Source organism: Microcebus murinus, chromosome 21 (genome assembly GCF_040939455.1).
Source record: "Microcebus murinus isolate Inina chromosome 21, M.murinus_Inina_mat1.0, whole genome shotgun sequence".
Lineage (NCBI taxonomy): Eukaryota > Metazoa > Chordata > Mammalia > Primates > Cheirogaleidae > Microcebus > Microcebus murinus.
This window is the reverse complement of record NC_134124.1, coordinates 19722140-19749759: the sequence shown is the minus strand read 5'-3', so window position 1 is coordinate 19749759 and position 27620 is coordinate 19722140. Positions and strand designations below refer to the sequence as shown.

At 44.9% G+C, this 27620-nt stretch overlaps 1 protein-coding gene across 1 annotated transcript; it reads right to left on the bottom strand.

Annotated features, from left to right (window-relative positions):
- Positions 1-2141: 2141 nt before the first annotated feature.
- Positions 2142-16021, bottom strand: SAP30L (SAP30 like). The gene is made up of 4 exons (XM_012755493.2): positions 15207-16021; positions 11184-11306; positions 8844-8942; positions 2142-7294 (listed from the first exon to the last, which is right to left on the bottom strand). Exons 1-4 carry the CDS (start codon positions 15402-15404, stop codon positions 7166-7168), a joined length of 549 nt encoding a protein of 182 aa, XP_012610947.1. The 5' UTR covers positions 15405-16021; the 3' UTR covers positions 2142-7165.
- Positions 16022-27620: the final 11599 nt, after the last annotated feature.

Here is a 27620-nt window from a genome sequence, read left to right as displayed (position 1 = left end):
TTATATGATTGTAGTGAGATTAAATGAATGAATGCATGTAAAACTATTAGCACTTTGTCTGGTATGCACTCTGTACTTAGCTATTATTTTTGGATGTGGAAGATCCTTGTAGACCGAAAAACTGTTTAGTAAACAGAAGACTCACTCCCAGACATTTATAGCGTCCTCCTACACGCCAGGCATTGTGCTGGGAACTGTGGGTTATTTTCATTCTGGTTTTATCCAGACTAAAGATCATCCATTCAAATGATTTGTCTTAATAACGTCTCTGTGTGCATGTCACTATATTTGCTCAGGCTCTGACACTTCTGAGCTGTCTGATGTTGAACATAGCTACATTCCTGACCTGGGCCTTAGGGGGTTGCACTCCGTGGTTCCTAAACCTGGATGTGTAAATAAATTCCCAAGGGGATTTTGTAAAAATATAGTTTCCTGGGCTCCACTTGAGAAGACTGATCAGGGGGAGGTTTTAACCAGTATTTAGATGAGGCTGAAGCTGTTCATCTCTGGACTGGGATTGGGAAACCTCTGGACCAGATTAGTGCTTCTCAACTTTATTGAGCTTAAATCTTACCTGGGGAAATTAAACAAGTCATATTCCTTGAATTTAGCCCCTGAGCTTTTCAGTCTGAGGATCTAGAATGAGAGTCCAGGAATTGGCATTGCAACAGAGTTCTTAGGGGGTTCTCCTGGGGGTGTGGCATAGCAAGTGTCACTTTCAAAAAGGCTGGGCCTCAGAGGATCTGATATTCAGTATTCTAAAGCTCTATTTTTTTTTTTAAAGATGTCTCATTCCTAGTGAAACTTCTGTTTTCATGGTATATTATTAAAATGTGGCTTCAACCGTCCATTCACACTGATGCCTGTGGATCCTCGAGGAATATTTACTCCAGCAGAGGGTCAGCCAGTTTTGGGGACGGCTGGGGGCACAGCAGAGTGTGAGGGGTTCGAGGACAGCAGGCATTCCTCAGGGTTAGATACGGTGTAAAAGAATGGGAAGGCGGCTGACAGGTGGGGAAACGACTTTTTATTCTGTGCCTCCAATGAAGAGACAGTATGGCATGAACATTGGAACTTCCTTTGGCTTTCTAAAGGTCAACTCAAGGACCCCATAAATGATGGTGTCCTTCGGCACAATGCAACACTAATCCTGCAGGCTCTTGGTGAGAGCCAGGACTCCCTGCTCCTACAAATATCTCATGAAAAGTCACTCTCCACGCCATTTACAGGAGAGTGGGATGGCAGAGGATGAGGATGTGGTTGGGGGAGGTTCCGCACTTTTTAAATTTCTGTGAGGTTTAAAATTTTAGAGCTAGGATGTATTACATCTATTTAACTAATATGATAAAGGGAAATATTTATTGCATTTCTTCCCTTTCATTCTGCTGATGACAAAGGTGTGGTAGAGTGGTACTAGTGACAGATTTGAAAGGACAGACCTGAGCCTGAGGCTTGCCTTTGCTCTTTCCCAGAGGTGTGAGGCTGGACAAGGGGCTGCATCTCGCTCGACCTCAGGGCCCTCCATCAGTAAGGCTCAGTTACACAGCCCCGGCTTCTCAAGCTGTAACGTGCTGGACTTGCCCGGAAAGTAACACCAATCCATATACTGTTAAAAATTAGTTTTTGAGACATTTAAACATGGTGATATTTATATGAAGGTTTGCATTTCCAGTTCCTCTGGTCAAATTACAAGATCTGGCCACACAGGGCTAGCATTCCCACGTGACAACAATAGGTGGGAGCTGAGTAGTGGCTGCCCTTAGAAGGCACCTGAGTTTTTCAGTTTGTAGCTTGCCTCTGAAGGCATTTTAATTTGCAGTTCTTCATTCAGTTTATTTAGGACTGTCATTTTATAGACAGATAACTAAAGACCCAGAGAGTGATACATTACACCGAAGTCGAGCCCCACGCTGTTGGACCCGGTCAGTCTCTTGCCAAGTGAGTGAGTGGGAGAGCAGGACTGGAACCGGGACCCACCCTCCTGGGATCTAAATGCACTCGGTGTGCACTGAGAATGTGGGTGCTAGTACTTGGAGCTGGGAGGAAAGATCATTGTCATTATCATTGTAATACACAGCCAGTGCAAATGTGGAAGTGAAAGCATCTGTATTCTATGTAGAAATTCAAAGGGGACAGCAGAGTGTGTTTCTTGCTCATTCAGATTGTTTATTAAGAGCGAAAGTTGGGCCATCCCATCTATGTGATATTGCAACATGAAAAGTCACATACATACTAAGGAGACCCCATAGAATTGAGAGCCTTTCAACAGTACAGAGCCATAGATTACAAAATCAAAATACAAATGATCCCCCAAATTTGGCAGGAAATAAGTACAATATGAGGAGGCCTGGAATGGAAGGGCACTTACTTTTCAATAAGGCATTACAAAATGGGGAAAAAAACCCATACCCCAAATACACTCTGATGAGCATAAGAGACAATAGAAATGTAAAACAGGGATCCTACACAACCCTCTGTCATTGGCAAACACGTTCATTAAGTGAAAGCAACTGAAGGGTTTGTGTTTTAAGATGCAAGCTAGATGAAATAAACGATTGTGGACATTTCTACGTCAAGAACAGTTATACCTTGCACCCCAGGCTGGATTCCACCTTAAAACATCAGAACAACTTTACCCTTCCTAACCATAAACTTAAAACAGTCTGTAGTACAATGAAAGGAATAAAAAGGCACCCTAAAGCACCATGTTTCCCAGGGCACGATCTTGAGCTCACCTGTCCATTAGTTTCACAGCCTAGCACAGAAACAGGGCCCAGAAGTCAGGGCCAACTGAATGATACAACCTCAAAGGATTGCCTGGAAGGTAGAAGTCTGACCAAGAGATTGCAGACAAAGCCCATTTCATGAGATTTTAAGTTCTAGGATAATACTATGTCTCCCACTAGGCTTTTCCTGATCTTAAATTATAGGCTAGATTTGTTTTGCAAAACTCATCTGGCCTAATCATTTCACTCAACCTTGAGTTCTGCAGGTCAGTTCACAGTCCCTGAGAGCCAGGTTGGTCCTGGGAACTTCTGCTCTGTTACAAGGTCTCAAGAATCTGAGGGCATCTTATTTTAGCCTGGATTAGTCATCCTGCAAGTCAGAGAGTGAGAAGAGTGCTGGACAGGTCAAGAGGATTGGAGGTTAGTTATGAAAGTGCCATGTGACCTTAGGCAAGTCTTCTTGAATTTTAGTTTCCTCATCTCTAAAAATGGATGACTGAACAATAGCCACCTTTAAGGACTTCCCAGCTTGAAAATATGGCACTTCTACTAACACACGCAGCTCTCATCCCCAAGTTCCTAAGCTTTGCTTTCTCAGTAAAAACAATGTGTGAAGTCCTTATAGGAATCTTAAGGTACACAGAACCTTTTAAACTCCTTGCAAAGCAATGAGATCATTTTAAAATCTTCTAGCTGAAGTTTGTCCTAAGTGATGTTGTTAACAACAGTTTTTGTGGCACAAGCACAGAACTAAAGCCTCATCTGTCTGAGGATATTTTTTTAAGCAGGCTGATAACATCACCTTCTCCCCTCCACCAGCAAGAACCAGTAAGTGTTAAGTTGGCTGATGGGGTTTTCTCAACATTCTCCAATAAGGAACTAAGCGGATAAATACTCAAACGTAAGGACAGTCAGGACACCAAAGTGTCTGTTTCCTAGCTGCTCCTTTCCAAAAGACAAATGCTATGCTTCTGAACAGTGCCAGCAATCAGGTCCTTTGCCAAGAGAATAACTGGTCCCATGTGGCCCCCATGGGGCAGACACTAAAATGGAAACTACAGAGAACACAGAAAAGCCAGAGGTTTACAAAGATAGAACGGCTTCCCCAGGAGGTAGTGAGTTCTCTGTCCTCAGAGGTGTTTAAGCCCAGAGTGCTCAACCCCTTGGTGGGACGGTGGTAGGCAGAATGTCAGCACCTGTGCGGAGACTAGACTGGATGACTTAGAGGCCCTTTCCCAACTTTTGGATCTTGTCTCTGTAATGCCTGAGAGCCCTCAGGTGATTTCCATGAAGCAACTACTCTGGGATCCACACCTGCCACAGTGTACATCAACAGGCAAGGGCCCCAGAACAAGTTCCTTCCCCCACCCTCTCCCTTCCATTTGGCAGTTGCCCTGTCGGATATTAACCAAAAAGTTCCCACAAAATAAAGAGCCAGAAACCAAGGTTAGATACAACATTTCAGCTGCAAACAATTGTTACTATCTGTTCTCTGAAAGGCTAGCCTATTTTGCTAAGACAGGAACATCTAACAACTTGGCAGCTATAACACATAAGTAAAATTCCTCTTCATTTTATAACACTGGTCTTGAATCCTTTGGTTTTCAATCTTTCATGAGATTCAGTTATGATCTTTTTCACATGCTGTGGCCAACCTAAGAGTTTGTTCCTTGAAGTAAGAAGTTTGTCCATTTGTTTTTGAAAAATCTTAAAACAAAATAACACGAATGGTGGGATATTGATGTTTCCATGTGACAAACTTCAGGGCATATGAAAGAACCATACCAGGCTGGAACTGAGGCAGGAAACACACCCTTTTAAGAAGATAATGCCAGTTCTGGATTTGAAATTCCAGTTTTTCCCAGGAGCACCAAGAGCAAAGAAGGCAATGCTGCAACGTCACAGGTGGAAAGAAGTGCAAGAGTCTTTGACAGGTGGTATAAAAATGCAGGCAGCCAAAATGAACACTGCTTTCCCCAAGCCCCACTGCTCCCTGCAGCCAGACCCTGTTGCTTTGGAGAGCTTGGCCATTTCTCACAGGCCCACAGATAAGCCGTCAGAATCTGCAGAAGAGGCTAAGGCAAGTGGTTTAGTGGTTCGATGAAAGAACAGACTTCTGGACACGAGAAAGACATAAATTACATAGCTTTGTCTTTTTTCTCTCACCTGGCCTGTTTTAAGGTTGAAAAGATATCCACAACCTCCACTTTGCAAAAGCACTTCTCTTTAGAGCAAAGATGACATGGGACCCGAGTACGCACAGCATCTAAGTGAAGGTAAAAAGTTTCCCCAGGTTTCGCTTTGGAACAAAGCATTCTTACAGACACACTTGAACAGATGGATCCTAACGCCACATATTCTTGTGCAGAAATGTACTGCTGTCTCTCTCAACTGGGAAAACAGATTTGCTGTTAAGGAAACAGTGACATGACCTACATACCCACAATTTTGGTTTAAATTTCAGAAAGATACATGATACACTTTCTTTCTCAAAAAAGATATGGACATTTCCATGCAGCAGATTAAGGATGCCTTAACCTGCAGGCTCCAACTGCCCCCAGACTCCAACACTTGATGAGCCTTCTTGATGCCCATATCAACATCCTTCAGCTGGAAGTAGATATTATCTAACTATACACTGCATCTGAATGACAGAAAACACTCACAGAGCACCTTGACATACCATCCCAGCCAGGAGGTGTATCAAAATAGGATCCCCTTGCAGTCCAGAGTATATTCTATGTACATTCATTTACATATATTTAATTAAAAAGGCTGCAATCTGCTAGACATGCATTGAATATGGGCGAAAGCTTTGCTGCAATGGAACACACTGCATTTTAGTGAGAGGGGTGGCCCTGTCCCCATTCCACAGAAAGCATGGTACTGTTTCACAGAACTGACACCTATTCTGCCGCTCTGCTCAGTGGGGGGCTAATGCTGATTTCTCTCTGATGGTGCTCAGATTAAGCCATCTATGAAACTCTCTGCCAGGCCAGGCTGTCCATTGCTCCTTTTATTATTTAAGGCTTAAGAAAGAACTCAGAATTGAAACTGAGTAGGAAAATAACACCTTTGAATATAATATATATCAAGATGGTCATAAATTAGAATGCAAATCCTTTTCTTCTTTTTCTCCCACCCACCTACCCACACTCTCTGCCCCCATCACATTGATTAGAGAATTTTGCAAAAGCATGTTTTTTTGGATATAAAGCTTTGTTTTCACAAGATACTTTGGCTCTGATAGAATTAGATTGAGGAATCCACTTTTTTGAACAAAAATAAGCAGGTAATTATGCATACTTAAAAAAAAACTATTTTAGCAATCTTTCTCCCTAAGAGGGAGGTGAATTGCTCACAAAAATGAGCATGAGATGGCACTGAACTTTGTTGCTTAAACGCATGATTTGCTGCTGACCAGAGCCCAGTGAGTCAAGGCCAGCCAGGTTTTCAATCCCACGGCTGGACTTCTGAGCAGGAATCATATGGTCCTTGGCAGATTTTGTGGTGGTTGTGAACTAGGGATTAATACTTCTGAAAACATTAGCCCCAAACCACTAAATATCTCTGCTTGTCAAAGCATTTATTGCCCATGAGCTTGGCTGAAGTCATAATCTATAACTTCATCTCAAAGAGTGAAGCATGGAGGGGTGTACAAAGGACTGGGTCTTCTGTGAGGGTCTTGGCATCAGTGTTTCTGGAACCTCGACAAATAGAGCTTTGGGCATGCAAATGTCCTGAAATCCTTGTTTGGTTTGAAACTTCCTTATTGGTGCATCAGGATTTCCTCCACACTCTAGCAGTTAATGGCAAGCAATAGCAATGGCAGAGGTCTCAGTAACAAGAGGTGTGAAACAGATGTTACAAGGCTGGCACTGTTAGTGACAGCTCAATTAGCCAATAAATACTGATTAAGTGCCTACTGGGTACAAGGCACAGCGAGAGCAAGGGGGACCAGTGTCAAACTGATCTGCTGATAAACAACAAAGCTGGTAACAAAGCGGATGGGAAGTCTAAGTCCCCATTGGGCAGCATGCAAGTCCAGACTTGGGTCTGCTCATGCACCTCCACCGTCGACTGCACCTTGCTGCACGTCTCACATGTGGCAGCCTGGTATTATAGGATGACTACCAAAACATTTCTTATTCCACATTTCCAGTAGGACTGACTTAATGCTTTGTTGAATGCTGCAATACATAGTTTTTCTTTAATTCTTTTTATGATCCTGTTTTTTTAGTCCAGAAGTTATCTTAAAAGAAAGTCTTTCTATACACATGCTGAATGAGAATATAATCCTCCTGATCAAAAAGATTTACAGTATTTATCATTCAAACTTTATTTACAATAAAATTAAACAGTCTTTATGGGCTTAAATGTAGCAGACATCACCTGTGCATTAAGCATTATACTTCATTCCTTTAAGATGTGCTTCATCCTCACTCAAGCTGCTTGCTGCCCTCTGATTTCTGATCCAACCTACTCTTGTTACTCTTCACCATGTAGATAAAGTAGGCAAGGGTCTCTTTTTCATTCACAGGTATGTTCCTGAAGTGTCGGCTGACAGTCTATGTGGGGGAAAAAAAACAAACTCCCTTAAACCATGCATAAATCGGGCCACAAATTCTAAATTGTGCAAAAGAGGGCACAGTTGCTTCCAGTGCTATAAAGGGAATTATGACTACTGCAGAACTTCCTGCAGTACTACAGAACTCCGAAAGCCTTTCTTCCCCAGGAGTCTAGGTAGTTTGGATTCCAGGCTTCCAAAGTGGCCCTTTAACCTGCAACACTACTGAGGTACAGTTCTATTTCAGTGGCAGCCAACCAACCACTGATGGTATAATTTCATGGTCATCCTCCATGAAGGAAGAGATTGGGACTGCTCTGGTTGGCCAGCTGCCACCAAACCTCTCAGGTCTTGGGACTGAGTAGAAATGTCTCTTTTTACAATTGAGTCAAATGAACAGCCAATTGAACAGATGTAAGTATCTGAACCCAAGAATTCCTTTAAATAGTACATAACTGCCTCTTAAAAGATACATCAGATTTGAAGGAAAACTCATCATTTACTGCATATTCCTGGCACTTTGCAAGTTCTGAGAATGTAAATCTCCTCTTGCCCCACCTTACCCTATCTCTTCCACCAGGGGTAAAGAGCAGCAAAGGGGTAATGTTTGTTACAAGGCTCCTATAAATTTGAGAGGCTTGTGTGCTCCTATATTTTATCAGGACACCGGTGAAGGAAATGTTTAAGAAAAAACAATGGATTGGCAAGAAACCGCTAAAGGAAAGACCCCAAACCAACCATGCTGTGAGCCTGTAAGGAAAGGTCTGACTGGATCAAGGTGGTTAGAATAGATAAAAAGACAGAACTAGAATAAAGAGTGGTTATCTCTGGATGGTAGAATTGTATTTTTCTTTTCTCCATTTTTTAAATTTTCTATAACAATAGGCAGAAAAACATATTAAGAAAAGAGGGATGAGAGAATACCCACATGAATGCCAAGGACAGAAGTATCAGGCCAGGCTGTGAGTATATTAAAAAAAATGGCCAATGGAGCATTTTCCCCCCTCCAAACTGTGTTAAGAACTCAGCAGGAGAAAACTTTCTTGGGTGCCGTTCACTATAGTAAATACTTCCATTATTAATACCAGAGTAGAAGAAATCAAGAAAAGAAAGAAAGAAAAATAACTCCTCCAGAACATCAGCAAAGGTTTTGGGATGATTAATCTGACATACCTGATGTGCAGAAAGGATCGTATCTACACAGAATCTTACAAAAAAGATTCAAACAAATGAACAAATAAAAGAATACTAAGGACTTAGAATTAGGAGTCCTGAGATTCCTGACTCAATTTTACTTCCCCAACTTGCTGTGTGACTCTAAGCAAGTCCTTTCCTCTCTGTGCCATGGTTTCCTTCTGGAACTGGGGCCTTTCCACGTCTAAAGCTGTGGGATTCTAAGTTATGCAAAAGAGAAATGGAGAGTTGCTTCCAGAACTGTGGAGGAGGTTACAATTAGCAGATACACATAGCAGTAGAGGAGAATCTGGGTCACCATCTAAACAAGCACAATGCGGGCTCTCTCTTTTTAGAGGGCAATTTTGTCTACCTACTTCTGCTAACTGGGCCTTATTGAAGCCTGGTCTGGTCTGCAACTTGTAGTGTCGTTTATAACGCCGTAGAGTGTTCACCTGCAGTTGGAACAGATCGACCTAGAGAGAAAAGGAGAAACATGTTATACATCACCCAATCAGCCAGGACTCCATGAGAGCCCACTATGTGCCTAGCATTATACTAGGTAGGGGTGAGGATGGGGAGGGCTACAAAAGAGGTCTTAGAAATGGTCCATTGAGTACTAGTAACTGGCTGGGAGGATAAAAACAACAGTGGAAAAAGAGTTCTAGCTCGGAGGGACTGATCCCAGAAGGCTGATGGAGGCGAAGCTTAGCTAAAGAGGGGCAGGGTCTGCAAAGGCAGTGAGGAATACAGCAGGGGATGAGGGAGATCATGAGCATGGAAAGCCGGGAGATGACTAGATGGGTTGGGGGTGGTCACAGGCAGTCACAGTGGGTTTAGAAAGTGAGAATGGATGGTAGCACGGTAAGAAAATCAGGAGTCGTTTCTAGGTGGTGGAGGGTGATGTTGCAGGAAGACAGGGGGTGGTAGGTAAGACTGATGGGGGGAGGTGGGGGGCAGTGGGAGATGCTATAGCAATGATCCAGAAATGAGACGAAATAGACCTCTGGAGGGATGGTGATGCTAGAGAGGGATACCAAGGACGGAAAGCAAAGGCAACAACCAGACAGACATGTGGAAGAAGACATGCCAGAACTAGGCAGCAGGCTGGACAGAGGGGCATGAAGGAGGACAATGGGAAGAACTGTTACTCTCAAATAGTTCTTCCCTAGGCTCAGCCTTTAGGTATGAGAATCCTTAACAACACTCCAGAGAAAGCTCAAAAGCTACTGTAGTGAATGTACAAACCAGCAGGTTAGGGTCAGGGTCTCTGCAGATGACTGGAGAACAGAGGGGAAGGGACCCCCCCTTTTTTCTAAAACAGGAAAAGAGGAAAGCTGCACAGTCATGAAATATTGAAGGCCCAGAAAGTTGGGCTGCCTTTACCTGCCTCTAAAAGAGATGTTTCTTGCTTCAGGCAGGTGGAGAGCACTTAAAAACAAAATGAATGATCAATATGAGGGACCAAAGTCCTTCATTCTTTTTAAAACATTCCTCAAAACCTTTTTTGTTGTTGTTGGTGATGAGCATTTAGAAATCAAATACATCCATTTCTTTATAAAATAATAATAATGCTAAAGGCAATAGCAAAATACCGTAAACTAATGTTGAAAAAGGGGACACAGGGAGGGGCAGAGGGAAAAGGCCAGATTTTCAAAGGTTTCCTCCACATCTGCAGATAAAGGCCCACCTACTCTTTCTATTCCCACACAGTCATTCTCACTCTGAGTGCTAATAGGCATTTGCCTTATGAAATATTCATGTATCAAATATTCAATGTACACTGTAAACGGTTCTTCTTTTGCTGAGTCTTAAGTGAAAACAATTTAGGTAGAAAGAAAATCCAATATTCCTTCCTGAAGTCTCACTTAATAGACACTGGCACCTTGAAGGGAAGACAGCCTTCCGGTTTGCGAAGCCTGCGTCTCACAGTTTAGTGCAGTGGTTTCCAACATGGGACGATTTTGCCCGCCCCCCCCCCCAAAGGATGCCTGGCACTATCTGGAGATAATTTTTGATTGTCACGACTCAGGGGGCGGTGTGACTGGCATCTAGTGGTTAGAACCTAGGGATGCTGCTGAATATCCTACAATGTACAGTACAGCCCCACAACAAAGAAATATGTGGCCCCAAATGTCAATAGTGCCAAGGTTGAGAAACTCTGGCCCAGTAAAACTAATGGGCTTTGAAATGGAGCCTGGGGAACAAGCCTGGACCCAGAACCAAAGAATCAGAGTGACAGAAACTCAGAGCTGGTGTGAACTGACAACTTACACCTTCATTTTATAGAATAGAAAAAAGGGGAAGATATTTCCCCCAACCCATACATACTCAGCCTGTAACTTTAAAGGAAAAAATTAAGGTTTTAAAAAATGTCACATTGTGGTTATAAGTAAGCATTTACCAGGGGCCTCTGAAGGAAAGGCAGTGTGGTCCACTGGAAAGGGCACGAGACTGCAGCTTCCAAACTATATATGTGATCTTGGGTCTCTGTGCCTGTCTATAAAATGACAGGGCTGTCAGACCAGTAGATTTCTAAGCTTTTAGCTCTCAGATGCAATATTACTATGATTCTAAGTTCACTTTTCAAATAAACAGCAGCAAAACAAAGAGCACTAAAATTACTTCTTAGCACAAAAGGCAGACCAGGCCGGAGGTAAGGATCAGTTTAAAATCCGTTCTTTCAGCTTTCTCAAGCTGATTTGTTTGACCTTTACCTCAGGAATGTCAGTGTCATGCTCAGGAGAATCTCCACCATCATCGCTTGTCTTCCTCTTCCTTTTATTTCGGACACTCTGGATGAAATTTTTGTGGAAATCGCAGATATAGAGGTGCCTTACCTGATAGGAAGGAAATCAAAGTCAGAGTTGCCAGTTGCTTGGAAGCAGCAATAGGTATCTGTCAAATTATGGGGCTTCTCTCCATTGCAAGGCATTGGAGAGATAGAAGAACAAGGTGTCAGCCACAAGTTGCAGAAGCTTACTACTAAGTTGTAGAACAAGAAACATGTACAAGGCACATGAACACCACATTTGGCAGTGTATCGTAAACCAAGTCTCCATGGAAGGGTAAAGACAATAATTGGTACAGATTCAGCAAAGGAAGAGATACTGGCAAATGAGATGGTTTCTGTGAAGGGCCCTGACTAGAAGGGAGGATGTGTAGGAAGCATTTCAGATGGGAAGGAAACCCAAGATTCAGAGTTTCCAAGGAGGATGACAGAAAGGGTGAGTGAGAAGGCCTGGGGTATACAGTGACTGCTCATAGGAGCATAATGAAAAATTCGGGGGTTGGGGAGCATGTGAACAGCTTAGATTTTCCTTCAAACAAGACAGGGAGTGATGCAACATTTTCAGAAGACCTGCAGGAGTTATGAACTTACAATGAGCTGTAAAGCATTTCCTCCCTGCAGAGGAGGAAAGCAGGGGCTGTGGTTATCGGTATGTGGGACATCCTATTTTTACATTGACAATAGCTACTACTGTAAGATAACTCTCTGAAAAACTCCACTTCCATGTGTCAATTTATAATTCTTGCATTACCTCCCATGTAATCCACGAAGAGAAGTGGAAAGAGATGTGGAAATTCTCCAAGGTAGAACAACATAAAAGAAGGTGGACACTACTGCTAATTTTCTAATACAGGCTAGAGGCATTCTAGTAAGTAAAGGTGGCAATAGCAGCTAAGATGTGAAGAATCCTCCAGAGTTGGCTGGGGTAACAATGCAAAGACCTTACAGAAATTGAATGCCTGTGTAAATGACTTGGGGTTGTTGATATTTAAACAGATGTTGCACAAATGTTCTGGAGAGACTTCTAAATTTGAGTTTACTCCTTAAATCCTTAAAGATAAAAGTAAGCTGGCAGGAAATCAGCACCAATTCAGACCTTTTCATGGAGGAAATAATGAAAACTGTTTGTTTATTCAGATGAATTATCACTTTCATGTGGCTGGATTAGTGAGTCACGAGTAGTTTTAAGTTTATACTGTGATGGTGTTTTACAGACAGCAGGTACTCAATAAATGCTGATGAATCAATATAGGCAGTTCCCTACATCTAAATACAGCTCAAGCCAGTAAAAGCCACCACTTACATGGTTACAAACTGGGACAGCTTTGCCAGAGTCAACTCTGTCAGAGGACTTTCAAATACATCATGTGCCACTATTCCAAAGAATCCCACCTAGTTGATGTATATACCACATTGGACATACTTCTCTCCAAGAAGAAAGCACACCAAAGCCTACTCTCTGCATCTCTGAGAGGTAGCTGGGCTGGCATGTAAAGTCAGAGATTATACTGCTCCTCAAGTTCACAGAATGACAAGCTCGGCAGGAGAACAATAGACGGAATAGGCGATTTTCTGAAGCTTTGGCTGGGAGATTTCAGGTCAGGACACTAAAATAATGGAATACTAGCTGGAAAAGAAGTTAGCAATGACTAGTACAACCCCACTGGCCCCAATCCCATTTTCTAGAGGGATAAAATGAAGCCACCCTGAGTAGGGAAATGACTTGGCCAAGGTTGTCCAGGTCTTCTGACCCTTGGTACATGTCCTTTCCTACCTCAACATTTTCCTTTATACTATTCTCAACTTCTAATTTTCTTCAGGAAAAAAGCAGGAAAATATGTTAACTGTAGGAATATTTGCAAGTATATTATGTCTTAATAGATCACAGAACACTGACACTATCTATATAAAATGAGCCAAACAGCCTGGGTTGGATTTTCTGTGCTGTTATTTTTAAAAGTTCTCTGCTAGATTCTTATACAAGACAAATAATCATTTTCCTCTTAACCATTTTCAAGAACATACTGGTTTCCAGAAATTTCTGAGCTCAGTGGCCTTTGGGGGTGAGGTGAGTGCAGGAGGGTAAGTAGCAAAGGCTCTAGTGTTATTTTTCCCTCTGCTTCACTTTCTGCAACAGCTAAAAATTCTTGTAACACAGCAGTTACTTGGAATTGAATTCCTGCCCAAGCCTATGAGAATGAAATAGAATCCCTTTCAGAAATAATAACTCCACAACACCACCTTGAACAAACTGTGAATGATTCCACCCCGAAACCCTACTCCTTCAGAAACATTACCTTTTGGGAACGCTAGCGCTACACTTAACACTTCCTCTCTTCTAGACAGTGTGTGAACCGATCAAAACAGCTCAACAGAGGTTTTCCAATGGTGTCAGTGGGTGAATGGAGCCCCAAGTTGCAGCATCAAAATCATTCAGATGTGAAGACATCCAAGGTTTAAAAGGACTGGAAGTTTCTATTTTTTATACACTGGAAATTATTATAAGCTGCTCAAGTAAAGGCTTCTAACAACCTACACAGAAGGTAGGCAGTATTTCCAAGTGGATGAACTCATTGCTGTCCTAGAATTACGCATTTCACTTCAACATGTGACCTAATCAGGGACCAACTTGGTGTCTAGCCAGTTGTTTGCTCTCAGATGAATTCCATTCACACATACATTGACAGAGATTTGTAGTAAGAAAGCTATTAGCTCACCTGCAGCCAGCCATTTAACAATAGCACCTGTCCATGTAAAAGCTACAAATGTATTATAACCATTAACTTTTTAAAAAATTGGGGGTGGGATGGAAGAGCCTAAACTAAGGACAGGGAAGATTTTTTTTATTTATTAAAGATTTAATCAAGACATATGAATAGGGCTTGAAAGTAAATCAGTGATGCATTTAAGAAATTAACCTGCCTCTTAGGTGCTGTGGGTATTTGGCACCATCACTTCCTATCTCTGGGCCTCAGTTTCAACTGTAAAATCAGAGCGGAAAAGTGGAGCTTTCAGTTTAACAAGCAATCTCTGATTTCCCCCAACTGTGGAGAAATTGTGGTCTTAAAAGAGAATGGATGTTACCCCACCTAAGCTCTCAGCCAGTCTACCTGAGTATTAAATATCCCCTGAACTTATTTCCAATTCCTAATCATGAAGCAGTCACATAAGGCTAGCAGCAACAGATGTCAAATTAAAAAGTTCTTAATTAGTTGACAATAGGCACATCTTTAGAATTGTTAACTTGAAGTGGTGAAATCACACAGGAGAAGCTTCCCGTAATAAGGTACAAAGAGCAGGGCAATCCTATTCATATTTAAATCTCCACCCAGGCAGGTCAAAAGAAGCTACCCCTAAGAAAATGGATTTTTTTTTTCTCCCTTCCAATCACTTCGACTGCAAGAGCCATCTCCCAAGACCTGGCCTTGGCCTTGTTTCTGCCACATCCTAGAATAACCCATTCCCACAGCTGCCTGAGGAGCAGCTGGCACGGTGACCCTCTGCAGAAGCTGAGGACGCAGGAGACAGGGAAGTAGCTGCCACCTTTCCCAGTCTGAAGGGGTAACAGGGTTCCTAGAAGGAGGGAGAAGTTGGAGAAGAGCCGGGTCCCTTCGTCGCTGCCTCCCCGATTCTTGCTCCTTCATGGGCCAACGAAACGAACCCACCTCCCACTGCTCTAACATCTAAGCCAACAAAACAAGTTGGAAACTGCGGTCAAATCTACGCTGCAGGACGAGCCCTCGCAGCCCCCCGCCCCCACCTCCCGGATCCGGGCGGAATCGCAGTCGGCGCCCGTCAGCGCCGGAGCGGCCTTTGAAACCCCGAGTCCAACTCCCCAGTTTCGCAGAGAAGGGGCGGCAGGCCCACAGCGGGGAGCGCCCGGGAGTCCCGGCCCGAGCCGGGGCGGCGGCCGGCGGCGGGGCCCAGACCCGGGCGGGGGAGCACTCACGCTCTTGTCGATGTCCAGCTTGAGTTTCTTCTGCGAGATGCTCTTCTGGACCCTCTTGCTGAAGGAGGCGTTGCCCGCGGGCCGGACGCAGCGCTCGCCGTCCTCGATGAGGCAGCAGCTCTGGCCGTAGCCCGGGGCGGCGGGGGCGGCGGCGGGGGGCCCTTCGCGGCTGTCCTCCTCGGTGCTGAAGCCGTTCATCTCCCCGCCCCGGGCTGGCCCCTCCGGGCGAGGGTGCCCTGCAGGCCACTCCGCGGCCGCGCTCGCCGCGGGGCGGGTCGCCGACACTCCCGCCCCCGAGAGTCCCAGAGTCGCTCTCCTGACCGGGCGCTGCCCTGCCCCGCGTCCCAGAGGCCCGGCTCCTTCAGCCCCCGGCCCCGCGCCTCCGGAAGCCCCTTCCTCCCCGCTCGAGGCGCCGGGGTCGCCTCCCGCGGCTTGCAGGGCCCCGCCGGGGGTCACCGGTGGCGCCTTCTGCCGGGGGCCCAGAACCGCTACCCTGCAGCAGGGGCGTCCGGGAGGGCGTCCCAGGAAGCGGCCGCTCCCCAGGGACTCCGGGCCCAGGTTGCCAGGGGGTTTGGAAGGCCCTCGCCGGCTCCCGCCTTCTTTCGGCTGTGGGGCAAACTCGCTGCCGGGCAGCTCCCCCGGGGTGGCGCGGCCTCCCCGCGCGGGGCCCGGCCTCGAACCCGCGGCGTCCGGGCCCCGCGGAGCGTCCGGCCCGCCCCACCCCTGCAGCCACTCGGCTGCGCCCCGAGTCCCGCGGCAGCCCCTGGGCCGCCCGGCCGCCGCCCGCCCAACGCGCCGCACCACAACAGTTCGCTCCCCCCGCCCTCCTCGGGACAGCGGAAGTCCCGCCTTCATGTAGCCATTGGCCGCATTTGCTCTCTGGGCGGGGCCGCCGCCGCCGCTGGTGCAGCCCATTGGGCGCCACCGCCGCCAGTCTCCAGCGCCAGGCTACTTCCTGGACTCTGCTGGGATGGGTTCAAAGTAGAGAAAGTGGAAGAAGGAAGAGTTGCCCCAGCGAGGGAGGGGAACCGGGCCGCAGACTCTCCGGCCCCGGGGAGGGATGGTGAGCGGGGGCCTGGCTGGACGGAGGGCCAGAGTCCAAGAACAGAGGAACACACGTTCGGGAGCAGACAGAAGTGGAGACAGGAGCGGAGGCGCAGAGGGACAGACTTGGAGGAGGGGCATGTGAGGGGGGACGTAAAGGGGATACAGTTACTGTCACGAGAGAGGGACAAAACTGGGTAAAACAAAAGGGCGAGGGCCTTAGGACTCGCAGACCGATGGAGGCAGGGTGCGTGAAACAAGACAGAAAGCCTGTCATGGCGGGAAGGACAGAGGGACAATTCCTGACAGTTACGTAGAAAGATGCGGAGATGATGGGGGTCTGATGGGGGTCCTGCAAGGTAGTCAGAATCTTGGGGGCGGCGGAGACCCCGGACTGTGGAGACTAGGACGGGCTTGGACGGTGCGGAAGAAAAGGGGAGGGGGAAGAAGGAGACCCCCCCGCCCCCCTTGGGCGACCTCCCAACTGGGAAGATTCGGAAATCCGGACAAGGTCTGTAGGGTGGACTAGGTTAACGGCGGGGAAGAGGAGGGGCTGCAAGGGAAGTGGGGAAAAGATGGGGGATGGGGAACCAAGGACCAGTCTGGGGATCGGGATGAGGAAGGGCTGAAGTGGCTTGGGCCCTCCCTCTAGTTCTGTTGCTTTAAGCCTCCCTGCCTACCGGCTAGGCGACCGGGCCCTGCCATCCCCCTGCGCTTGGGGTTCAGCGCCTAGGGCACCCCCCTCCCGGAAATGCTTTTGGGAATCCTTTAGCGCCTCTAGTCAGGTCACCCACAAGCTGGGCAGCGTGGGGACAAATGAGGCCCAAAGGGCCGATGGGACTCGTCGAGGGCCAAAAGACTCGTCGAGTCTTTTAGGGTTGGGTAGTGTTTTGTCGGGGAAGGAAGAGGGGAAGAGGTGATAGGTGAGCAAGTGTTCCTATTTTGCTAGTACTAGAGGGCATAGAAAGAGCTTTGGGTTAGTGTCGTGTTGAAAAAGGGAAAGCTACCAGTTTCCATGTTTAGAAAGAGATGCCCTGTGATCTTAAATTTTCCTCAGTGACTTGTAAAGGTATTTGCACCATCTAACCTAGTAATTTTATGTGTGAGACAGCCATCTTAGGAAATAGGCCCACCAGAGATCATTTTAACCATAAGATGTTCATTATAGGATTATTTATAGTAGGAAAAATAAAATAGAACCTAAAAGTTCCAAAAGGGAAGTTAAGAAACTACCTAATATCTTCAGAATGGCATATTGTATAGTCAACATTTAAGGTAGTTTCAACATCAATGTAAACATTTTCTAGTAGTATCCAGAATAATTCACCACCAAGAGTTCTTCCACAAAATTTGGTGAGGAGTTGGAGAAATGCTTTTTTATGTTAAGTAAAAATTGCAGGATAGTTATGGGATGGCAGGATTGCACATGGGATATGATGTGTGTACATCTATGTTTAAAAAAAAAAGAAAGAAAATCCCAACTATTTGTATATGAGAACTACACCAAAGTACTAATAGTGATTATTTCTGGGTAGCAGGAATGTGGTTGATATTTTACTCCTTTGGTTCTACCTTTGCATTTTCCTTAATAAACATTTTTGCTTTTACAGTAGAAAAGAATTAATGGAAAGAAAGGCACAGTTTAATAGGAGTCTTCCCTCAAAGTTCATATATTCAAAAGTAAATTACTGAGCTCATTGTGTATACTCAGTGTAGGGTTGGCTATATGAGGAGAATGAAACATAATCCTTACCCTTAAAGAATATATTCTAACTGGGGAGCTCAGACATGTCAACGGAAAAAAGCCAAACTCTGTAAAATAATTTTGAAGAGATTTATTCTGAGCCAAATTTGAGGACTATGACCCGGAGCCACTGCTAAGAAGACTTGAGCAAGAGGACTCGCTGTGGCTTGGTTACAGTTTGGTTTTATACATTTCAGGGAGATAGGGGTTGCAGGTAAAGTCACAGATCAATATGTGGAAGGCATACATTGGTTTGGCCCGAAAAGGTGGGCCATCTTGAAGGGGGGGGAGCCTTACAGGTCATAGGTGGATTTAAAGATTCTTTGGCTTGTAATTAGTTAAAGACATGAAGCTTTGTCTGAAGGCTTGGAATGTTTCAACATAAGGAGCTGTTATCAGAGATAAGCCACAGGACATAGATTTGTTGTGTAAATTGAAGACCTGCAGGTTTGTCTTGCATACTCTTTTTTTTTTTTTTTTTTTTAACTTTTTTTTTTTTTTTTTTTTGAGACAGAGTCTCACTTTGTTGCCCAGGCTAGAGTGAGTGCCGTGGCATCAGCCTGGCTCACAGCAACCTCAATCTCCGGGGCTCAGTGATCCTACTGCCTCAGCCTCCCGAGTAGCTGGGACTACAGGCATGCGCCACCATGCCCGGCTAATTTTTTTTTTTTTGTATATATATTTTTAGTTGGTCAATTAATTTATTTCTATTTTTGGTAGAGACGGGGTCTCGCTCAGGCTGGTTTCGAACTCCTGACCTTGAGCAATCCGCCCGCCTCGGCCTCCCAAAGTGCTAGGATTACAGGCGTGAGCCACCACGCCCGGCTGTCTTGCATACTCTTATGCCTGTTAATGGGTTACAAAGGGTGTCCCCAAGAAGGAAGAGGGGCATGATAAGGCATATCTAACCTCCCTCCTCCTAGCAGGCAATTTAGTTTTAGGATATTCCTTTGGACATGAGGGGGTCCATTTAGTTAGCTGGTGGTGGTGGTGGGGTGAGCCTTAAAATTTTATTTTAGTTCACAGACGTATATACAGAAAACAGCTGGGCATCTGTATAAGGCAGGGTGTGATACTGGTTCCAAAGCTGATTGGTATGGATAAAAGCTTTACATTCCCCACATATATGGTGCACTTAGATAGTTTTCAAAACAGCATTTGAATTCAGTGCTGGGCTACTGTGGTGCACACCGCTTCTTCAGTTCCAGCTTCCCCTAGCTGGAGGGGAACTTGGTCCTTTTCCTTGGGTGCTGTATCTCAGGCCTTGAGGTAGTGGCTGCTCCTTATATCTGCTATTCCTGTATTCTTTAGAGTTCTCTTTTCTTTTTACTAGGCAGTCCCTCCCCTGTTATAATCAATACATCTTTTATTAATATTTTCCTGTTCAAATTATTGTGTGTTTCTGTTTCCTGATTACACCCAGACTTATGTGTACTCTGTGTGTGTATGTGTGTGTGTGTGTGTGTAAGGGTGAGGGGGGAGGACTCATGCCTTTAACCATTCTTTGTGTATAACTCTGTGTCTTCCTTCAAGGAATGCTTTATTGTAAACTTGCCTCATGTTATTATGTAGCCTTCACAGTTGCCATTTTTATCGTCTCCGTCACACTCCAAGTTCTGCAGCACTTAAGACAGTTGGCTTTGCTGTCAGAACTGGGTACAAATCTGGGCTCCACTCCTTACTTGTTATATTAGCAAATTATTTCACTTCTTAAGATTGATGAAATGGATGGTGACAAATGCTTAACACATACCTGTGCTTAATGACATCATAAGTGGTTTAGACATGTTAGCTGGTATTATTACTACCATATTTACATTTGCTCCCCAAGAATTGGATATATTTTTTTGTGGTTCTGTATAAATATTAAAACATAAAACTCTTTTCATTATTTAGGATTATTACCTTATCAGAGTGCCAGAAGTGGAATTGTGGTCCTAACTATAAGGTTTTTCCTGATCTCTTGACCAGGTTCCCCTACCCTTTCTCTTTCTCACTCCTGACTACTCTGCCCTCCCCCTTCTCTGACTCACTCCTTCCATCCAATCAGGCCCAAATTGAGAGGTTATACCCCATCAAGCCTTAAAGAATCAGGGTTGGGCCCCTCTGCCGAGCAGTCACAGTCCTAGGAAAACTCTTCCTGCCCCTCTTCTCTCCTCTTTGCTCTTTTTCGAGGATGTGGTAGATGGTTCCAAGTGATTTCCAATGACCACCATTCTCTGGGACAGATGACAGTGACTGGGTCTTTAATCCATGAGCATCCCCTGATTGTAGCAGACAGATGTTGGGTTAGGCATATGGCTCAAACTGCCCTGGTCAGTTTCTCTTCAATGAATGTGTCACTTGGTACGGAGAGATGGATGCTGGGAGCGGTTAGAGCAGAGTCCTGCCTCCGTTGCTCCCCAAGGTCTGGTGGTTGAGCTTGTTGTCCTTGGGTTCTGTGAGGTACTTGTAAATATCTTGCTTGTTCTGTGACTAGAAGCTCTGTAAGGACAAGGAATCGTCTATGTGGCTCATCATAAAATTTTCAGTGCCCAGGCTCTTGATTAGTACTTGTTGAATGGATGGATAGATGGATGATGGATGACTTGACCTACAGAATCAAGAGGCAGTACAGCATAATGGATGGGAGTGACTCTAGATCTAGTCAGCCTGTGCTGGATGCTGGAATCCTGGCTCTGCCACTTACCAGCCTGGGGACCTTGGGAAGATTACATAGCCTTAATGTGCCTCAGTTTACTCATCTGTAAAATGGGAATGATAGTGACCTCTCTCTTAGGATTGTTGTGAAGATTATCTGAGTTAATAGATATAAACCATTTGTAACAGTGCTGTCAGGGTTGGTTTTGAGAGAGAGAGAGAGATGTCCTGGTTCTTTGGCCCCTTGCATGGAAGTGTCATAAGCAGGGCTTGTGCTACGGAGTGATGACAGACACGAAGAACTTCTACCCAAGCAGCTTGCAAAGCTAAAGTAAGTTCCAGAGAGAGAAATACTGGTAGGTCTGTCCCTGTGAGTGGAAAAAGCTCTGAGTTTAAAGACAGAATATAGTAAGTGTAGTACACTCCCGAAGTTGGTGGAGAGCAGACTGCCTCAGTAAGGAACAGCATCACCCCAGGGTTAGAGTCTGTTCTTTATGCTAATCCCTAATAATATGCTAAACTGGGGGTTGAATATTCATATCTTTTCGAGGAAGTGGGTGGAGATTCCCGGAATCATGTACCTTCCCATTTTCTGTCCTTATATGGCTGGGCTGGCTCTGGGACTGTCATGGCACTAAGGGTTGTGAGTTTTAGTATGCTAATAAAGAAAGGTTACCCACAGACAGGTTCTCCATTCCTCTCATGCCCGGGCTGAGGGACAGTCCCTAAACCACCATTTCCCCGCTGTTGTGGTTTCTACTCTTTGTCCTCATTGGTCTGTGCCACCTGCGTACCCTTACACCTACCTAACAGTGCCTGGCATATATTAGCTGCTCAGTAAGTATTAGATATTATTATTGGCTAAATTGGTCACAATTAGGTTTGGCAAGTAACAGAAAACCCCAAAATAAGCTTAAAATTTGTCTCACCTTCAGGAATCCTAGAGGTGATCACATAGTTTTCCACAGTATCTGGGGCCATTGCTTCTCTCAGGACTATTGTTGCTCTGCCCTGAATGGCTTCCATCCCCAAGGTTGCCTCGTTGGTCAAGATGGCTACTGGGCTCCATCTATTAGGGTTGTGCTAGGCAGAAGGAAGGAGGAAGGGGAGAGGGAGGGCTCCCCCTTGTTCTTTAAGGACTCTTCCCAGAAGTTGTAGGTAAACCTCCCACTTATATCTCTTTGGTCAGAATTTGGCAAGAGGGGCTGGGAAATGTAGTCTTTATTCCTGGTGGCTGTGTGTGTGTGTGTGTGTGTGTGTGTGTGTGTGTGTGCAGGTAAAAAACAAAGGGTTCTGTTCCCCAGGGGGCTGGGTGGAATGTGTGTTCGGGACACAACCCTGCCATCTCTGCCACAGCTTTTTTTAGAATTTCCCCATTTCCTATATTCTGGGGATGTGTGTTAGTTAATTTTGGTTCTGTTTCTCTGGAGAACCCTGACTAATCTAGGCTGCACAACCTGCAGTTTTTGATCTAGGGACCACTGCAGCCCCTACATTTTGCTATTCGTCAAGTTTCCCAATCTTAACAATGTTCTCTGTAGTTTGCATTGCAGGACCTGCAACTGTCTCCAATAGAAAGTATATTGCCCAAGTCTTCAAAGTAAAGATTTCCAGGTTCCTGTGGTCAAACTTAGCTCTACATCACTATCGTGTAGGAACTTAAAAAAAAAATTTTTTTTTTAACAAATTTCTAGGCCCCATTTCAGACCTACTAAATAAAATCTTGGTGGGAAGAGTATAAGTCTCAGACATCTACCTTTTATATTTTATTTTATTTTATTTTTTTGAGACAGAGTCTCACTCTGTTGCCCGGGCTAGAGGGCCCTGGCATCAGCCTGGCTCACAGTAACCTCAAACTCCTGAGCCAAAGCAATCCTTCTGCCTCAGCCTCCTGAGTAGCTGGGACTGTAGGCATGCGCCACCATGCCCAGCTAATTTTTTTATATATATTTTTAGGTGGCCAATTAATTTGTTTCTATTTTTAGTAGTGACGGGGGTCTCACTCTTGCTCAGGCTGGTTTCGAACTCCTGACCTTGAGCGATCCTCCCACCTGGGCCTCCCAGAGTGTTAGGATTACAGGCGTGAGCTACTGTACCCGGCTTGTTGTGATTTTGGTTTAAATGATCCTCAAATATAGTGCTAAAGTGCTGTCTAATGTTCCTGAGCCCAAGAAGGCTGTGATGTGCCTTACTGAGAAAATATATGTGTTAGATAAGCTCTGTTCAGGCATGAGTTATAGTGCTGTTGGCCATGAGTTTAATGTTAGTGAATCAAAGATAACCATTAAATCAGGTGTCTCTAAACAAAAATGCATATAAAATAAGGTTATGTATTGACCACTTGATAAAAATGTTGTGATCAGAGGCTTGCAGGAACCAAACCCTGTAATTCCCCTAAGAACAATGATTTATATTCACTAACTCAGGGTTGACGGTGACCGTAGAACATAACTACCGTGTTTCTCCGAAAATAAGACCTACCCATACAATAAGCCCTAGCAGGATTTCTAAGCATTTGTGCAATATAAGCCCTACCCTGAAAATAAGACCTAGTGATGGGCGTACCTGCACAACCCATGCATTTCATCTCGGAGCAGTAAAGAAGATGGGCAGCCCTTCTCATCTGCCCCATCGTGACAGCTACTATCCCAGAGGTGGCTGGAAAGGTGCGGGCAGCCCCACCAACAAGGTTGGCTCCCCCTGTCAGGTCCCGGCCATCCTGTGCATGTTGCAAGCTGAGGCTTTGAGGGGAAAATAACACATCCCCTGAAAACAAGCCCTAGGGTGTCTTCTTGAGGAAAAATAAATATAAGACCCTGTCTTATTTTCGGGGAGACACGGTACCACAAATCATGGGACTCTACCATCTATCAGGATAAATGCCATGAGGGGAGTCACACGGTGCTGAGAACGAGAGAGAATGATGTGTGTGTGGGGTTCTGTTGTTCATGGGGTGGTCAGGAAGCCTCTGGGGGAGGTGACAGTGAAGCTGAGACCTGAAGGATGAAAAGAAGCTGCAGAGCGGGGAAGAGCATCCCAGGAGAAGGGAGCAGCAGGGGCTGGAGGTTAGAAAGCCATAGACTGTGGTGAACTGGGGCTGGGCTGGGCGGTGAGGAGAAATAGGCAGGGGTCGGCCCCAAAGGGCCTTTTGGGCCAGGCCAAGGAGTCTGGGTTTTATTCTAAAGGCCTGGAGTATGGTTACAAGCAAGGCAGCTTATTCGCTTTTTACTTGACGGGGCGCTCATCTGTTCCCATCACCAGGCTGTGGAGGTCGCAGACCATCCCCTGTGCACCTGGGTGTTTCCAGGGGCTAGGACAGAGCTGGGCACACAGTGCCCACCGCCATGGGCCCACAGTACATGTTTCAACCCGTGTTTGATTAAATGACCAAGCCCTGGGATTCTGTGGCGGCGGCTGTGAAGAAACCATAGCAGGGATTTTCCCCTAGAACCCGGAATTCAGGCCTCTGCTTCCCAGGCTGACTGACAGGCCAGTGATGAGGGGGCTCAGCTCTCAGCTGCGCCCAAGGCAGACCTGCCATCCTCTCCCCCCACCCCCAAGTGGGAGCTGGCGGGAGATCACACACTACTTGATTCTGAGTAGCTCGTGAACAAAGGCTGTAAAGTTGCTAAGAAACTGCTTTTCTAAGTATTCGCCCTGTGTTTTTTGTTTGTTTGTTTGTTTCCCTGGCATTGTGTGTGTGAGTGTGAGTGCACCCACTGCTGTCACTCTGCCAGTTCTGAATGAAGTCACAGTTGAAGAACTGCAGGCTGCCCTGGAGCACCATGAGGGGACCTGGGTGTCCCCAAGCTGGGCAGACCAGGCATCAAGGGCAAACAAAAGAGGAGTCGGCTGTCCGAGGCCAGAGGTTGGCAGAGCTGTCTGAAGATGCAGGAAGGAAATCTTGGATGCTGAATGTTGGACCCACTAGCAGCAAAAGCCCAGAAGCTCTGGGTTGGGAGACACTGATGACAGAACTGGTCGGGGGTCCCACCCCCACTTACCAGCCTAGCTTGGAAAATAAATTCTTTTTTTTTTTGAGACAGAGTCTTGCTTTGTTGCCCAGGCTAGAGTGAGTGCCATGGCGTCAGCTTAGCTCACAGCAACCTCAAACTCCTGGGCTCAAGCAATCCTTCTGCCTCAGCCCCCTGAGTAGCTGGGACTACAGGCATGCACCACCATGCCTGGCTAATTTTTTCTATATATATTAGTTGGCCAATTAATTTCTTTCTATTTATAGTAGAGATGGGGGTCTCGCTCTTGCTCAGGCTGGTTTCGAACTCCTGACCTCGAGCAATCCCCCACCTCGGCCTCCCAGAGTGCTAGGATTACAGTTGTGAGCCACCGCACCCGAAAATAAATTCTTAACAAGATCAGAGCCATTGCAAAAATACTAGATGCAAGATTTGTAGAACTGTAAGAGTCCAGGCTGGCCATTAACTAATTTGCCTCCCTTCTCCCTATTCTCACATAGAGACTGAGGCCTGGGGAGGGGAAGGACCTTTCTCCAGGGCATATAGCACAGCACTGCCCATCAGAAGGTACGTGGGCTGTGAGTGGAGGGACAAAAGGCTGCAGTGTATCTGAAACCATGTTACTCATCCATTTGTCCACTCATCAAGCGCTTACTGAACCCCAAGTTCCAGGAGCCCCCAAGTATCAACCCCAACTAAATACAGGGAAAAGGAGAACTTAAAACATTGAGCAGATTGCCAGCTTCTCTGAGTTTGTCTCCCCATAAGTGTGTTGCTGCCACTGCCACCACCACCACCAAAGCTTCCACTCCGTGTCCCGCTAAGATCTCAGACACCCCGGATTCTCCCACGTGCAGGCTTGGGAGGAGGAGGAGCTAAAATGGATGAGAAGCGTAACCCCACTCCCTCATCCTCCTACCTACTCCAGGGAGGAGGGATCTTTCCTCCCAGTGGTCAGTGTTTTTGAGGAGGTACCAGAGGGCCAGTGGCTCTGGACTCATTTCTCACTCTGTGGGCAATGGGTGCCTACCAGGTGGCCAGCACCTGGTGCAGGTTACTTCCTGGCTCCAGACATTAGTCAAGGGCACATCTGATACCTGATACTCTTACTCAGTGTAAAACCCTTTGTGGTTCCTATTGCTCTTAAAGACCAGAGCCTCCTTAACATGGCCCACAGGGCATATGGGGTCTGGCATCTGCCCGCCCCCTGCTTCTTGTTCTCCTCTTTCACTTCCACTCTGCTTCAGCCTCCCTGACCTTCATACCTGTCATGCTCCCTCCACAGGGTCTTTGCACATGCTGCTCCCTGCACCTGGAATGTTCTCCCCTTCCTTTTTTCCTTCTGCTTCTTTTTTCCCATGTAGAAGAGTCTAATCTTTTTCAGGAAATGATTAAAAGTGTTACAAGTAAATAAAGATGAAAATGTATCTTAATTATGGGTGGTAAAAGATTTTTTAAACAAAAAAAAGTTATAAAAGAAAATATTGATACATTTGGCCATGTAAAATTTGTGTCCAAATAAACTTAAAAATGCAAATATAGGACAGAACATTAACATCTACATATAATAAGACATTCTTGTGTGTTGACAATAAAAGCACTACAACTAATAAAATGTATTAAAGGATATAATCAGACAGCAAATAAACCCTGAGTACCAGAAGCATTCTACTTTCACCTGTCAGGGACAACAGTTTAACTTCACCATCTTGCTTTAGAACTATCATCAGCTCTTCAGCCAAGTCATGATTTTTTTTTTTTTTTTTAGGTAGAAAGGGAAGTAGTCAATCTGAGCCATAAGTTTTAAAAAATTGAGTTAAAAACTCATGTACCATAAAATTCACTATTTTAGAGGACAACTCAGTGGATTTTAGCATATTCACAAGGTTGTGCAACCATCACCACTTCTTAATTCCAGAACGTTTTCGTCACCCCAAAAAGAAACCCAGACCTATTAGCAGTAACTCCCAACTCCCGCCTGCCCCGCTGCTCCTGACAACCATCCATCTACTTTGCCTCTATAGATTTGCCCATTTTGGACATTTCACATGAATGGACTCATACAGTGTGTGGTCTTTTGTGTCTGGCTTTTTTCACTTAGCATAATGTTTTCAAAGTTCATCCATGTTGTAGCAAGTACCTCATTCCTGAATAATATTCCATTGTATGGACATATGACATTCACATATACATTCATCAGTTGATGGGTATTTGGGTTGTTTCCACTTTTTGATTATTATGAACAATGTTGTTATGAACATTCCTGCACAAGTTTCGAGTGAATACATTTTCATTTCTCTTGAGTATATTCACAGTAGTGGAATAGCTAGTTCGTATGGTAATTGTATGTTTAACATTTTGACTTATGTCAAACTATTTTCCACAAACAGCTGTACCATTTTACATTCCCATCAATAATGTATGAGGGTTCAAATTTCTTCACATCCTCACTAACACTTATTGTTTTTCAACAAAATAAATGATAGCCTCCCTAGTGGGTGTGAAATGGTATATATATCATTGTGGTTTCAATTTGTGTTTCTCTAATAACTCATGATGTTGAAGTCTTTTCATGTGCTATTTATATGTATTAAATATTTCATGGCTATTTGTGTATCTTCCTTGAAGAAATGCCTTTTTCAAACCTTTGCCCATATTTCAATTAGGTTGTCTTTTCATTGTTGTGTAGTAAGTGTTCTTTATATATTCTAGATACCAGACCTTTGTCAAATATCTTATTTGAAAATATTTTCTCATTCTATGGGTTATCTTTTTACTTTCTTGACAGTGTCCTTCAAGGCACAATAGTTTTTAATTTTGATGAAGTACAATTTATTTATTCCTTAGTTTCTTGTGTTTTTGGTATCACATCTAAGAAACCATTGTCTAATTCAAGGTCATGAACATTAACACCTATGTTTTCTTCTATGAATTTTTTAGTTTTAACTCTTACCTTTATTAATAAGTCTTTGATCCATTTTAATTTTTGTATATTTTATTTTATTTTTTTTT

What these genes read in the sequence shown, in the direction of transcription:
- SAP30L (XM_012755493.2), bottom strand. Translation starts at nt 15,404, where the DNA reads ATGAACGGCTTCAGCACCGAGGAGGACAGCCGCGAAGGGCCCCCCGCC. An exon ending in AGCTGGACATCGACAAGAGC is followed by an intron (nt 11,307 to 15,206) that starts GTGAGTGCTCCC and finishes CCTTCCTATCAG; the next exon opens with GTAAGGCACCTCTATATCTG. An exon ending in ATAAGGCCCAGTTAGCAGAA is followed by an intron (nt 7,295 to 8,843) that starts GTAGGTAGACAA and finishes TCCCCCACATAG; the next exon opens with ACTGTCAGCCGACACTTCAG.